At 31.8% G+C, this 14,811-nt stretch overlaps 2 protein-coding genes across 3 annotated transcripts; one reads left to right on the top strand and one right to left on the bottom strand.

Annotated features, from left to right (window-relative positions):
* LOC104777141 (thioredoxin O2, mitochondrial) lies at positions 9,068-11,296 on the bottom strand. 2 transcript variants are annotated; one of them, XM_010501352.2, is made up of 7 exons: positions 11,098-11,296; positions 10,888-10,996; positions 10,268-10,333; positions 10,108-10,158; positions 9,926-10,005; positions 9,503-9,547; positions 9,068-9,395 (listed from the first exon to the last, which is right to left on the bottom strand). In XM_010501352.2, the coding sequence occupies exons 1-7, from the start codon at positions 11,125-11,127 to the stop codon at positions 9,297-9,299; spliced, it is 480 nt and encodes a 159-aa protein (XP_010499654.1). In that variant the 5' UTR covers positions 11,128-11,296; the 3' UTR covers positions 9,068-9,296. The 2 variants fall into 2 exon arrangements, with proteins under 2 accessions (XP_010499654.1, XP_010499653.1); XM_010501351.2 differs by lacking the exon at positions 10,888-10,996 and adding an exon at positions 10,581-10,689 and having other exon boundaries at positions 11,098-11,293.
* LOC104777140 (protein OSB4, chloroplastic-like) lies at positions 11,498-13,615 on the top strand. The gene is made up of 6 exons (XM_010501349.2): positions 11,498-11,882; positions 12,329-12,600; positions 12,698-12,801; positions 12,898-13,033; positions 13,166-13,233; positions 13,328-13,615. The coding sequence occupies exons 1-6, from the start codon at positions 11,542-11,544 to the stop codon at positions 13,436-13,438; spliced, it is 1,032 nt and encodes a 343-aa protein (XP_010499651.1). The 5' UTR covers positions 11,498-11,541; the 3' UTR covers positions 13,439-13,615.

Genomic DNA, 14,811 nt, shown 5'->3' with positions numbered 1-14,811 from the left:
TTTAATGTCGATTCTAATTGATGGTATTTAGACGGATGAACATGAAACCATATATAACAACACCAAAAAACCATATATCTAACCAAATATCTGAAAGAATATAATTTAAGAAAATGTCACGTGTGTGTATAAGATTTACTGAAAATATTAAGGAATAATTATAAAAATAAATGTATTAATAAAAAAAATTCAATACATCTATCTAATTCTTTTTATATATTAGAAATAAAATGAGAAATATATTTTCAGAGCTTGATGAGGATAAAAAGCACATGGTCGGTCCACTTCTTCGTATTAGGTTTCCATATTTGTAACAATCTATGCAACAGTCCAGGCCATTGGCGTACATACAGTAGGTGGCAATACGGGATTTTGACACGTGTATTTCTCTGCCAAGAATGCCTTCATGTTCTTTTCTCCCCCACATGCAAATGCAATGGCTTTGGGCTGAATATTTTGTTTGTTCTTAAGATAAAGGTCATTAAAAAAAGTAATAATTAGTATCCTAACGTAGTAATTAATAGCTAAATGTATTTGTATCAGTAGTAATTGATTTTTTCTTTTGTTATTGGAAGCAAACACAATTTTACTGTATTGATCTTTTTGTTTCATCGTTTTTTAAAGACGAAAAAAGTACCTTTATTATATCATCTTTATATCGATGATGATTAGTTTCTAATAAAAAAGTTATATATAAATTATAATAATTGGCTATTAATAATTTTAATTTAATAATTTAATTTTTAATTTCTCATGAATAGTTTAACTATAGTTTTAATTTACTGATATTAATTAAATTTGGAATATATAGAAATCATTAAACAAAACAAAGAATATTTAATAAACGAAAGGGGAAAATATTTTTAGGAATACTATCACAAATAGATAGATGGTTTGAAGATATATATCTGAATTTTTTTTTCCACCATTTTTTGGTGAGGATCTGTATGATTTGTTTTTGGAAAATTGCAGTCTATAACCACAAAAAAAAAATTATAATTTACCCACTAACTATACTAACCATCAAAACTTTATATACTCTATATTTTATATATTAATTACATAATTAATCTTTTACACTATTTCCTCCCACCACAACCACCACCAGTCTACCATTACCTCCGACCACCTCCGGTCACCTCCGACCACATTCCAACGACGATCTCCGATCACATTCTGGTGATCACCTCCGGCCACCACTCCAACGACCACCTTCCAGTCACAACCTCCACCGGCCACTATTTTGGTGATCACTCCGACGACCACTTTCATCGGCCACAATTCCGGCCACTATCACCATTTGAGTGTAATATGGTAATCTCACAATATCCTTTGGTTACTCACTTAATTTCACTCATTATATGGCTATATTCTTCGTTACATTTGCTATTTTGGCTGTAGGCAAATTCACCTTTTTTTTTTCTTTTTTTTTTAAAAGAGCAGAGGAAAGGGGAAAACATTATGGATCTTATTATTTGTTTATCGGAAAAAGAGGCATTAGGCTGAGAGATGGGTTCCCATTCACCAATTCAGACTTTCTCAAGAACCATGCCAATTGCCACCTGACTCCTGACGTTCGTTTCTTTTTTGAAAAAGAAAACTAGAACAATTTCATAATATGATTTCATTACAGTATTTAGGATGCACACCAAAAAAATAGTAATAAACTATACTAAGTAAACGTTTATTATGAAATTTGTTTTTTCACTGCAAAATTTCATATATTTTTTTTTTTGAAAATTTTACTTTTATTTATAAATGATATATATATATATATAAAATTTGGTCTGTTTCGACATATATAAAAATATTAGAGTAGTGCAATATGATTCCATACACTAATGAATTACTATGTAATATATATATATAGACCGGATATTTATATATATGTAAATATGATAATGGATATGTATCACCTGGACAGCCTGTGCGTCAAGGCACAAGAGGTTCGAGGTAGTCGGACAGATAGGAAACAATAGGACGTGTCTGTGTGTGTGTCATACAGAGCCTTTAGCTGCAGAAGTCCACTAAGATCTCTTTCTCTATCGTCGGGATAAAATATCCATATATTATTTATATATATGCTCCTCCTCATATATATATGTATACATAATACATTCTACAATTTACACTAAGCACAACATTTTATATATATAGTAAAATCTCTATAAATTAATAATATTGAAACTAAGAAAATCTATTAATTTATAGAGATTTTAATTTCTTGATAAATTAATAATTATTAATTTATAGAGATTTTCCTAATTTGGTTAAAAAACATTAAAAATAAAATTTTATGGTTATAACTAATATTTTTATAAAATCAATTACAATGAAAATAACAATTATCATGTTTTGACAATAGCACTCAAAGATTTTTATATACTAAAAATATCAAAAATGAACTCTAATAAAAATTAATGTATCTATATATACATATATTTGGATAATTCTATATAATTATTAATTTATATTATTGATGGGACCATATATTTATAAAAGATTTTCAAAAAAATTATTATTTTATTATATTATTGAATAATGTTCAAAATTACATTAGTCCCAAATTGGGACTAAAGAAATTTATTAATTTATAGAAATTATTAATTTACAGAGTATTAATTAGAGAGGTTCTACTGTATATATTCTATTTTATACTAGCATAAACATGAAATGGAAATTATCATTAATGTCGACATTGACGTCAGGCGGTACGTGGAACAATAATTAATAGAGCGGTGGGGGTCAAAATGCAAATTTTACAATTTATCGTAGATGCTTAGTTAGATAATTTCCTAAATGTGTAATGTAGGACTTAACATAAACCAGACTCCCCAACCACATCTTCTACTAGATTTGTAAACTTCATTATTATTATTTTTTTTATCATTTGAATTTATTATTAATAGCAAATTATGAGAACAATTATATATGATTCTACAATGGGCAATTTTTTTCTGATCCTACTAAATTCACTACAAACACTCTTGCTCTCATGTGCTCCATGTTCTTGATGGTCACCTCCCTTCTCTATGCTCATCTTCATATGTATGTAGAATCACGGCGAACGACGGTAATTATGCATCACTAGACCTCATGGTATTTATTATCGTCTGTAAATTTGCCTCTATTAATCTGCACAATTAATAAATCGTATTATCTGAAAATTGAACCTCATACCTTATGGTATAGAAGCATTAATGAATCCTAAGCCAACTACTGGACCAACGAGGCTTCCACCTTCATTATTTTTTTTCGTATCTACAAATTTTACCATTTTTAAATTATCTGGTAATCACTATAACTAAGAAAATTGACACAACGTCAGTTAGTTATTTAGTCTTTACATAGACGTACCCCATAAGTATTTTGCAAATATATTTGAGAGAAAAAACTATAATTCTACCCTGTAGACTTTTTTTTAGTTAAGTTGGGCCCAAAATTTAGCCATTTAGTATTTTGTTAAGACCCTAAATTTATGTTTTACTTGAAGATACATAGAAAGATTTAAGATACACACGTATGTTTTGAAAATCTACGTATTAGATGAATACCATGCTAAGTTTTGGGGGATTTATCAATTAGAGTGATATTCACGGATCTTAATTATATTAGCTGAAATACTTTGAAAGAAAGGCGGATAGCTTGGAAATTTTTGTCTCTGTGAGTGAGTCTTTTGTGCTCGAGCGATTTTGCGTGTTGAAACAAGTTATTAGGAATTAATTAGTATCAAGGGTACGTCTTAAGGTCGAGTTGATACGATTAAATGAGTTTGTAAAACTTACATAAAATATTTTTAGTTATGTGTTTAGAGGTTTGGAGTAAATAAAGCTTGTTGAATTGCTTGGTCTCTATGTTCTCCATTTTCACTCCAATTTTTAGAGTAATAGTGAATGTTTGAAAATTTGGAACAATTCTGTAAGGTATATGATTATATCAATGAAGTACATTTGACTTGTTGGGAACTTCTTTTGAAATAATCTCCCAACTATTTGACAAATAAAAGACAGACGAAAAAAAAATCTCAAAACTAAACATCTTCATGCTTCGAGTAAAGTGTTACTATTTAACATAACCATTATGAAATTTTGGTAAACAAGCAAGATTTGCTTTCGTTATCCATTCATTACTGATTTAATTAGCATAGTGGCTTCTAATATGATATAGCCACACAATTAAGCCTCAAACCAAGTTTCCTAAAGACTCATAATTCTCGTATGATGTGAATGATGATAAAACCTCAAAATAAATGGTCACTCGTGATAGATAAATAAAACTAGTTAAACAAATCTTATAAATTGTTTAACAAAAAAAAAACAAGTCTTATAAATTTTCTAAAGTAATGTATTAAATTATTAATCGACCACCAGGCAGAGGCACACACATGGTTCATAGGCTAAAAGAAAAGGAGAGATACCACGACGGCTGATTATTCATTTTTATATGCAAATTGAGGTCGGACCAAATATATATGCAAATTGATTATTCATTATATATTTTGTTGATATCATACAAAGTGGCAAGGAGTTTTATCCCAACAAATTGCCAAGTCAAAGAAATGTTTTTATTTAATATGTAGATATTTATTTCCACCTAGTAATATGGAATTTGGGGTATTGTTTTTTTAGATATACCAAGTTTTTTTTCCTTTTTGTTAAAGATGAATTAAATTACAAAATTGGATTGTCATCTAGCTCAGAATTCTTGTGTTAACTTTTAAGTAGTAGAAGGTGCAATCTGATGAAGTTATAAGTAGAAATTGATTGTATATATTTGAAAGGTTGTGTATTCATAGATTCCAACATTATGGCATTACAGTTAATTGTGCAATGATGTTTTCTTGTTTAGGTATGTCGTATTAGCCTGCTTATTTCCGCAAAACTCGTATACTTGTTAAATGGAATCTGTATAACCGTAATAGGGGTTTTTCATTATCAGAAAGTTAAGACAATATAACGAGTTTCATTTGGAATATTTGTTCGAAGGAAAAGAAAGAGAGAAAGATTTAAGGCATATGGTATGATAGAAGCTTTTGACCATTTACTCAATCATTTATGTAAATGGAACCTACATGATGTCGACATTTTTGTAATGTGTAGGCTTCACTCCCTTAAGGACCCACGTAATTATTTTAGAAAGATATATACAAAAAATGAGCAATTCAAAGTATTTTATTTTATTTTTATTGAGTTTTCTTAGGATGTCCCCTCTATGCACATGACAGTGACTATCCACCTTAGTTATATATAAACTACAAACCCCTATTTTTGAGACACAATAAAAGAGATACGAAAAGCTTTCAAGAAGAAAGCAAAATTATTTCGAGGAGTAACAATTTGCAATCGCAAATAAAGGTAGCTGATGTAAATTGTCAAAAAAAAAAAAAAAAAAAAAAAGAAGAATGCATTGTCAGTTTGTCACTCACTCCTTTAATATCTAGTAATTATTTATTAACCATTTCGTTTGTGTGTCACAGTATGACATTAACCATTTATGTGCATGTATCTCTTGATTAAAGTTATATATGTCAAAATAAGAGTAATATATAAATGTGAAGAAAAAGGAGGGATGAAAATGATGAAGGTGGTGGTGCAGAGAGGCCATAGAAAGAAAAAAACTAGCTGGCCAATTTACTCCCTGCAGAATCTGGCAATCTATTAGCCTTTCTTTAGATGGGACCTTCTTTGAGAGAAGAGAGAGAATAGTCTTCTCCATTTGATGGATCTGACTCACTGCTCCAAAAGATCACTCTCATTATTGAAAACAATTGTCAGTCCTTTTGGCCTCTGAGGACCTCCTACCGATCTTGTTTTGTCTTCTTGATTATAGAGTTCAGATGGGTGGCAATTAATTATCAGAAACTCCAGTTTAATTACAGACAATTCGTTTACACATCTCAGTTGTATTAACAGAGAACAGTAGAAATTTAGTAAAGTGATTTCTTTCTATAAAAACTTTTAGATTTTCTTTGGGGTTTTTAGGCAAAAAATTTGATATATATGTTCATATCTACATGAGTTTCTTATCTAGAATCTGAAATTCTGGAATTGAAAAGCAAGCAATTTTGAATCCGTAAAAGTTGGGCCTCGATTCGAGTATAATTATTATGAGGTCAGGATATGTATAATAAATTGTTTCTCACATATGCTTTGTAACTCTTTTATTTATAAATACAACTTTTGCTATTTTATGATATATTAGATTTAATTCAACATATCTTATAGATATTTAACTAATAATAATTTTAGTGTTTTGTATGTTTATTTGTTAATCAATAAAAAAAATTATCTGTTTTTTGTTTACGAATTTGATTACTATTTTTGGACGGATATGTGGAACTTCCACACTCGAAGTTAACATATACTCCCTCCATTTTAAAATATATGATGTTTTAATTAAAAAGTCTTTACTTTTAACAAGTTCAATAATATAAAATACTAAACTAATCTAAAAGTTGCATAGAAACTTGAAAACATTTTATATTATGAAACAAAAAAACTTCTCTAAAACATCTTATATTTTGAAACTGAAGGAATATTAACGTATAAGTATAAGGGCGTGAATGGAAACATGAGATAAGCGGTTTTCAAGAAAAAATTTGACAAAACCACACATGGTTATCAATCATACAGAAAATTATAAATTTGCGTTTTCCAAAAAAAATTGTTTTGTGATTTGCGGTTTTATGTACTGATTTTTTGTATTTGAACCGCTTTTGTAATGCAATATGTGTTTTATGCAGCGGTTTTCAACTAAAAACTGCAGTAACACTACACTATTATTATAACAATTAAATACATATACAAAGAAACATATAACTATTAATAAATAATTTAATAGTATGTTATGGGAAAATTAAAGTAATAGATAATATTTTTTTAATGTATTGTACTTTTTTATGATATAATTATTCAAAGCATTTAACAATATGTATGTTAAAAAAATAAATTTATATTTTGATTAATTTTTGTATAAGTGGTTTATAAAAATATGTTATTTTTATTTATTAATAAGGAAAAAATAATTAATTATTAATATATATATATAGTCTGCACCGCAAGTAGTTTTTTCACCAATCAAATATTATTCTGTACCGCTTATTTTGTACAAACCGCACTTATCCCGCAAATATATTTCTCCTACACGTACCGCAGTTGAACTGTACCGCACTATAATACCGCTTTCCCCGAAAAACCAAAACCGCGGTTACCATTCGAACCCTTAGTATATCAAATTGTAGGTCGGGTCCGGATAGCTCAAATTTGAAGATTTATGATATGTTTTCGTTTCTAAATGTATAACTAATAACTATAAGCATCACAAGTCATTGTAGTCAAAATTTAACTATATCACAATCTAGTAGAAGACAAAGTGAGTGTATTATTCTCTTATCAAATATATTTTGGGAATGACATAATCTTATTTGATATGACAAGCCATAGGATGGTATCACTATCTACAATCTTAATTGCACTAATATATAATTATATAAAATGACAAAATATATGCTGTGATTGAACCAAATAGAACATTTTGGCCCATATAGGTTCTACTTACCTAGTGATCAAGAGTTGTGAACCTTTCTTTTACCACATGATTATAACTCATATAAAACCTACACAAAAGTTCGAGGAATTCAAACTTTTGTCGGATTAATATTTAAGTTTCACAGATAGTTACATAATTGTAAGGAACTTTTACGACACAGTTAATCGTTTAGATATCAAAGTCTGTTTAAGCACAAATATGGATTGTGTTTTTGCTATGAATAGCAAAAAAGATGATAAGTTTAGAGATAAAATTTGGAAAATTAAAAGGAGACTGAGATAAAAGTACCGAAGAAACAAAAGAGGGCCAAATCATTGTCCTTCTCCTTTGACCATTTCCCCACCCTCCTCTCTCTCTCTCTCTCTCTCTCTCTCTTTCATCCCATTTATTTTTCTTTTTATTATTGTTAGAAGAATTATTATTTACTTCCTTTTGATAAAACCAAAAGAAGAATTGAAGTAAAAAACGAAGACCACAAAAAGGATTATTACAAAAAAAAAGGGAGTTTTTTCGTATCTAAGATTGAATATTTGTGAGTGTGACAATCTAACATTTCAATTTTCTATCATAAATTCGTCAATTTATCTTCCTTTTTTTTGTTCAAAAAATTCGTCAATTTATCATGTACTGTATTCCAGTTAAAATTATGTCCGGTGAAGTTTCATGTTTAATCAGAATTGAGTCATATATAGATTTGTTCGAGGTTTCAATTTCCATTTAGATTTAACCATAAAAGTATATGTAAAAATAGGGTAGCTTAGTTCTATTATTGATGCTGATGATCATCTTATTACTCATCACAATAAACAAATATGGTTCCATGCAGTATATAAAATACGACCAACGATTTTTGCATACACTTTCACAATAAACAACTTTACATGCATAATAAAAGTTGTATGATAGACAGTTTTAGCTACACCACATTCAAGATTATATAATTTATCCCTTACCACACAGAATATCAAAAAACAACGCAACCAACAAAAAAAAAACACTTCACGACACTAAACTCTTGGTACACCAAGACTAAACAAAAGGACTTCAACCCAACTTCGTTTTGTTTTACATTATCCAAATACATATAGATGTGATCTGACGACTTATAAAACTTCTAGTTATAATCAACATAGAATTTGTAGGTCTTTTATGTTTACGTTTATTCGAGGTACAATCCAGTGGTAGTGTATAATAATAACATGTTCGTTCTCATTCGTTAATGGTTGTTACTTAAAGTCTCTGAATGGAGCTGTAAAAACAGATTGTACTATACCGGTCAAATCCGGTCCTACTACTCACTCTCATCTAACTCCCTTTGTATTTGTTTCTTCTTCTCTCTTTATCACTCACAGTCTCGCATACTGATTTTCACAACTGTCCTGTCATTTTCTCGGTTTGGTTTAGCCAAATTTGAGATGTCCCGGTTTATATAATGTATTCTTGGTCGAGGGAAATCACACGAATCTTCTTCTTAACAACCAGCCCGAGTCTGTTTGATTTCATCCATTGGCCCAGGAAGGAAACACAAGTCCATATCACATTCTTTTAAGTAACAACACTTTTAGTATGACGAAGAGTCAAAATAAAAACAACTTGTACACCCATTTGTTTAACAGAAACCAAACTTAGCCACCCTTATGAATTGCAGGAACACGAGAATGAAAGAATCTATAACGTAAAAAGCAAACGAACAAAATAATCACAACTTCAAAGCAATGTGTAGTGTACAAAAACTTCAAGAGTCTCTCTCACTTGTAGAGTTTTTCCATGAGATTCCTCAGCTTCATCACATCCACACCTACAATCTCTGCTTTCTTCACGCCTCCTTTGAAGAATTGTAGTGTTGGCTGTATTCAACATAATGCTCCATTAGATGGGCTCATATAGATGCAGTACTAGTTCATGCTTGATCTTAGAAAGTAAAGTTATCTTTAAAAGGAACAGAGGATGTTACCACAGCAGAGACATTTTGCTTCCCAATAGCATTTGTAAGACCGCCCTACAAAGAAGCAAGAAAAAATATCTTTGTAAATGGAGCTTACAGTGATATTCATAAGAAGATAGCTTATTTCTGCGTGACTTAACAACAAAATTAATCTACTACGCGACTTGACTTATGTCGTTTTCAAGGATGTGACATCAGTAACCAGTAGTTGTAGCCAGCAGAGTGTAGCAATTGATCTCAGACTTTCCATTAGTTGAGATATTCATTTGGTTCTACATATCGACTATTTAAAAGGCTTTAGATAGCAGAAACTTGAAAAGCCTTTGACTATAAACAATGGTGGCTTTGATCGCATGATGATATCATGATACTAATATAGACTTACGAAAGCCATTCTAGTGAACATAGATATTTAAATGCAACCATATATACCTCGTCAATGTCGACCTTATACGTTGTTACATCAGGATACTTATTACTGAGCTCCAATATTACAGGAGCGAGAAGCCTGCCTATAGTCAAACCACTAATACATAAATTAATACCACCACTCGTCTGTAAGATGTTAAATGCAGAACAAAAACTTGCTTTCAGGAAGGAAACTAAAAACTTACAAGGTCCACACCAAGCAGCAGTGAAATAGAAAACTGATGGCAAAGATCCATCTGAACAATGTATACATCAAAAGAGGAGATAAAGGAACTAAATCATACTAAACCACTCATATAGTTCTGAAGTAGATAACAAAGAAGAAACACAGGACAATTTATTTACCTCTGGCTTTGCTCAATGCACTATTGAACTCCGCCTCCGATTTCAACACTACAAAGCTGGATCTATCTAAAATTTTCAAGTAGCAAGGATCAGCAAAAAATCTCACACAAATAAGAAACAAGGTATACTCATTACAAAGAATATGATCAGAAAACTCCAATCCAGTACCCTCAAGCTAAAGCTCATTTTTTTACCAATTCAATCTCATTTCTAAGCAAATAAAACAATCACCTAGACCAATACCATCGATGCTTAACACTACACCAAATTCATGTATCTATACAAGAATACCACAGAACCAAATTAAATTTACCTTTTGCTGCAAAGCAAAAGCTACTTCGATCAGGAAGAGGAGTGTTTAAGAAGTTGAACTCAGTCGAAACATAAATAGTGGAAGCAGCTAAGAAAGAGTTTCTCCCTATCTGCAAAAAAAAAAAAAAAAAAANTTACAAACAACATGATTAGCAGACTCAAGCTAAACACATTTTTTCTTTTACCAATTCAATCTCATTTCTCAGCAAATAAAACAATCACTTAGACCAATACCATCGATGCTCAACACTACACCAAATTCATGTATCTCTATACAAGAATAACCACAGAACCAAATTAAAATTTACCTTTTGCGGCAAAGCAAAAGCTACTTCGATCAGGAAGAGGAGTGTTTAAGAAGTTGAACTCAGTCGAAACGTAGATAGCGGAAGCAGCTAAGAAATAGTTTCTCCCAATCTGCAAAAAAAAAAAAAAAAAAAACGAGGTTTGGGAATAGAATCAGAGATGGTCGCGATATAAAGATGTCTTAAGAGAAAGAGAGAGAGTTGAAAAAGAACCTGATGAAAATTAGACCATTGACTCTTCATCGTATGAACACACAACGAAGCTTCTGATTTCAAAGATCCCTCCTTTTTCGTCGATTTAGGGTTTCTTGAATTTTCCGATTTGTAAAGGTTTCTTCTTTTTTTTTTCCTCCACCACAGCGTTCTCTCTCCCGCCGCGCACGGCGAAGTTGCGAAACTAAACAAATAAATAAATTACAAAATAACCCATACAAAAGCTACAATTTCTAAATTATCCCCGTAAAAACATAATACAAAGATATGACACCATTTTATAACCAAACGACGTCGTTTTTGATTTTATTTGCCCGCGAAACGACTTTGTGAAGAAACGACACCGGTTTATGACAAACCCGAAGAGTCTAAAAAAAGGCGAAGTCTTTGTCTTTTGTCGTCAAAAAACCCCATAAACCCTAGAACTTGAATCCTCTACTCGAAATGCAGTTTCTTGCGAGGTCACTATCGAAGTCGATAAGACCTTCGTTGATATCAACTGCTACTAGACAATCGTTGGTTCTTTCTCAGCGATGTCATTCAACTTTTTCTACGGGAAGTAGTAGCCGTACTCGCGGAGCTGAGAAATCGTCGGAGGAGTGGCCGAGACCGGCGGAGGTACCTTACCAACCCAAAATCGCGAATTCTATTGATTTGATTGGGTACGTTCACCAGCCAGTTCAGTGCGACTCTACAACTGATGGAAAGTTCTGGGCTGGAACAGTCATTTCCCATGAACCTTCTTCTGATTCCAAATCCGAGTCTGATTCATCTACTAATTTCTGGTTAGTCTTTTTTTTTTAAAAAAATTGTTTCTTTTTTTGGTGTTTTGAGAGTTTTTTGCATGTTGGGTCTCAGAACTGAGTTAAAAAGTTTAAGACTTTAAGCCATGATTTTGAATTTGGTGGGTTATGATTCTCAACTGTGTTGAATGTTCTTGTAAAGTTTAAGACTTTAAGCCAAGATTTTGAATTGCAGATTGGGTTCTTGTTAAGTTTAAGACTTTAAGTCAAGATTTTGAATTGCAGTTTGAATTGTAGATTGGGTTCTTGTAAAGTTTAAGGCCTCAAGCCATGATTCGTGTCAATCTATTGTCTAAGCATTTCTACATTCTGCTTAAAAAACGGGATTTGCTGGATTTTAGGCTGTTACGAAGTTGATATTTGTTAGGATGATGTATTTGGTATATTGTATTGATACGACATTTTGTTGGATTCTGTGAACCATTCAGGATTCCGCTACTGTTTGAAGGGGATTTAGCTCATATGGCTAACTCTTATTTGAAGAAAAACGATCGGGTTCATATTACAGGACAGATTTTAGGAGATGTGATTCAATCTGGAGCCAATTCTGAGCAAGCGTATGTTCAGATGTTTAAAAGCTTTCATGGTAGCTTTTCACATCAAGTAATGGTTCATGATCTCCACTATATTGAAGGTTCTAAACCTTTACCAAAAGCTTTGCCAACGTTGGACCAAAATGAAGGTGTGCTAAAGCATTCTGGTAAGTGCATCGATCATGTTTCTTTCTTGATACGTGTTTGGCTATCTATAACCGATGATGGCTCTAACCATGAATATTTGGTCTTCTTTGTTCTTAGCTAGCGTTAAAAAGGTAAGAGAATTTGGAAGTAATCGTTGGACTGATCTTGTTGATTGTCCGAATGAATGGTTTGATTACCGGGAAAGCAAAGAGAATGGATCGGTAATTGAACTTATTCTAGTGGTTCTATTTGTTACAATGCCGTGATCCATTTGTCAAAAAAGTTTCCTTTATTTCTTGATATCTCTCTGTCTACAGGTACATCCTAAACACCCTGATTTCAAGAAGAGAGACGGGAGTGAAGCGCTTTGGCTTAACCAAGCTCCCAAAGATATTTTGTCCGAGCTCAAAGATGTGAAGTTTGATATTCCAAATTACTTGAAACAACCAAAGGGTAAGGGAAACAGTTGTCTTACCATTGAATCTCAAATAGAATTGGAATGACAGCTGAACTTCTTTGTCTCTGACTCAGAAGATGCAATATCCAATTTTGTTTAACAATCTTGCTTCTGTAAAACATGTGAAGCCGGAGAGGAATCATGGAAGGACTTGGTGGGAAACATGAGTAATTGGTGGGACAATAGATTGAACAAGGTAAACAAAGTAAAAACCTTTACCTCTTTAATCAAATCCTTTCTACATCTACTATAATAACATACCAATCATTCAAAAACTCAAATCCATGTAGAGAAACCCAAAATCGCCGGATTTCAAGCACAAAGAAACCGGTGTAGGTCTCTGGCTGAATGATTCTCCGAGCTGGGTGTTAGAAAGACTGCCTCCTCCAAAGAGCAAATGAAGTGACCAATGTTCATGTTGCGTCGCTCTAATATTTTTATATGGCTTCTATGGATAGTTGAAATGTTAGTCATAGACGTTTTATCTTATGTGCATATATTAGAACATAGAGATTCTATCTTCAAGCAGAAAGAAACAGAGATGTTCCAGTTCTCTTCGTCTCATTTATTTAATTAAGTTACGGGCTTAGTCCAATTCGATTCCTTAAAAGACTAGCTTAATATTTATAATTGAATAGAAAAAAAAGAGAAGTGAAGGAAGAGAGAGAGATTAGGGTTTATGCTTAGTGAAACAAGAAACGTCATAAAAGAACACTATAAGACGTCGCAGTAAAACGACAAAGATCAGCAGGAACGAATCGATGGGGAAAGTAACCTTACTTCATATATTTGACATGTGGGATGTGGAAGATGCTGAGAAATATATAATGGTCGAAGATACGTTACTCATTAGAGGCAATATTCATACGGGTGAGATTATTTTTTGTACCTTACGAATGCGATGTAGGATACGGTATAACTTATGTTGTCTATTACGATCTCAAGAAGAGTAAGCTTAGGTTTAGAAATGTTGCATTTGATTTAGGAACTCTGTTCCCACATATTTCTGTAATGAGAGTGCTATGCCCTTGTAAGGAGATCATTATTGCAAAGGCAAAACAAGTGAGGGCCAATTTTGCCTTCTACGGATATGAGAAACGTGGTAGTACTTATGTGTGCATAAATTGGAACAAAGAGTCTAGACCAGAGACATATGCATGGTGAAATTTGATTTTATTAATTACTCTCTTACAATTTGATGTTATAAAGATATTAGAAGTAAAGTCTCAAGAGTCCAACACTGATTCATGACTTCAAGTCTTTTATTCTTCATCTCTTCTATGCCTGCGCTTCCACCATGCATACAATGTAGAAACCATCCATTAACCTTTGTTTTTACAATATTTTAGGTCTTTCCAATTTTTTTCTTAAGTTTGATACAAAGGGTTAACATTTCTTCAATAGTTACAGAAATATGGTAATAACTCATTAAAAATACTGTTTCTTTGACATTTTCTCAAAACTGTTAATTAAACTATTGTTTTCCTCTTGCTTATTGAATATATATATATATATATATACCTCAACGAAGTTTGTGACATCTACGGTAGCAATTCTGAAGGCATTTGATCGGAAGTGCACCGGTGGTGGCACATTCTTGAATGCAATTTTCACGGCATTGAGCCAACGTCTCTCCATTGACAATATTCATTGCCATTACCATTACCATTGTCATCACAAACACAATTACAATAATCGAATTCCAATTTGCACCCATATTTTTTGCTTTTTTAGCTGCCTGTTTTTTTTTTTTTTTTTTTTTTTTTTTTTTTTT

The sequence above is a fragment of the Camelina sativa genome, chromosome 3 (genome assembly GCF_000633955.1).
Source record: "Camelina sativa cultivar DH55 chromosome 3, Cs, whole genome shotgun sequence".
NCBI classification, from domain to species: Eukaryota; Viridiplantae; Streptophyta; class Magnoliopsida; order Brassicales; family Brassicaceae; genus Camelina; species Camelina sativa.
This window is presented reverse-complemented; position numbering and strand designations above follow the sequence as displayed.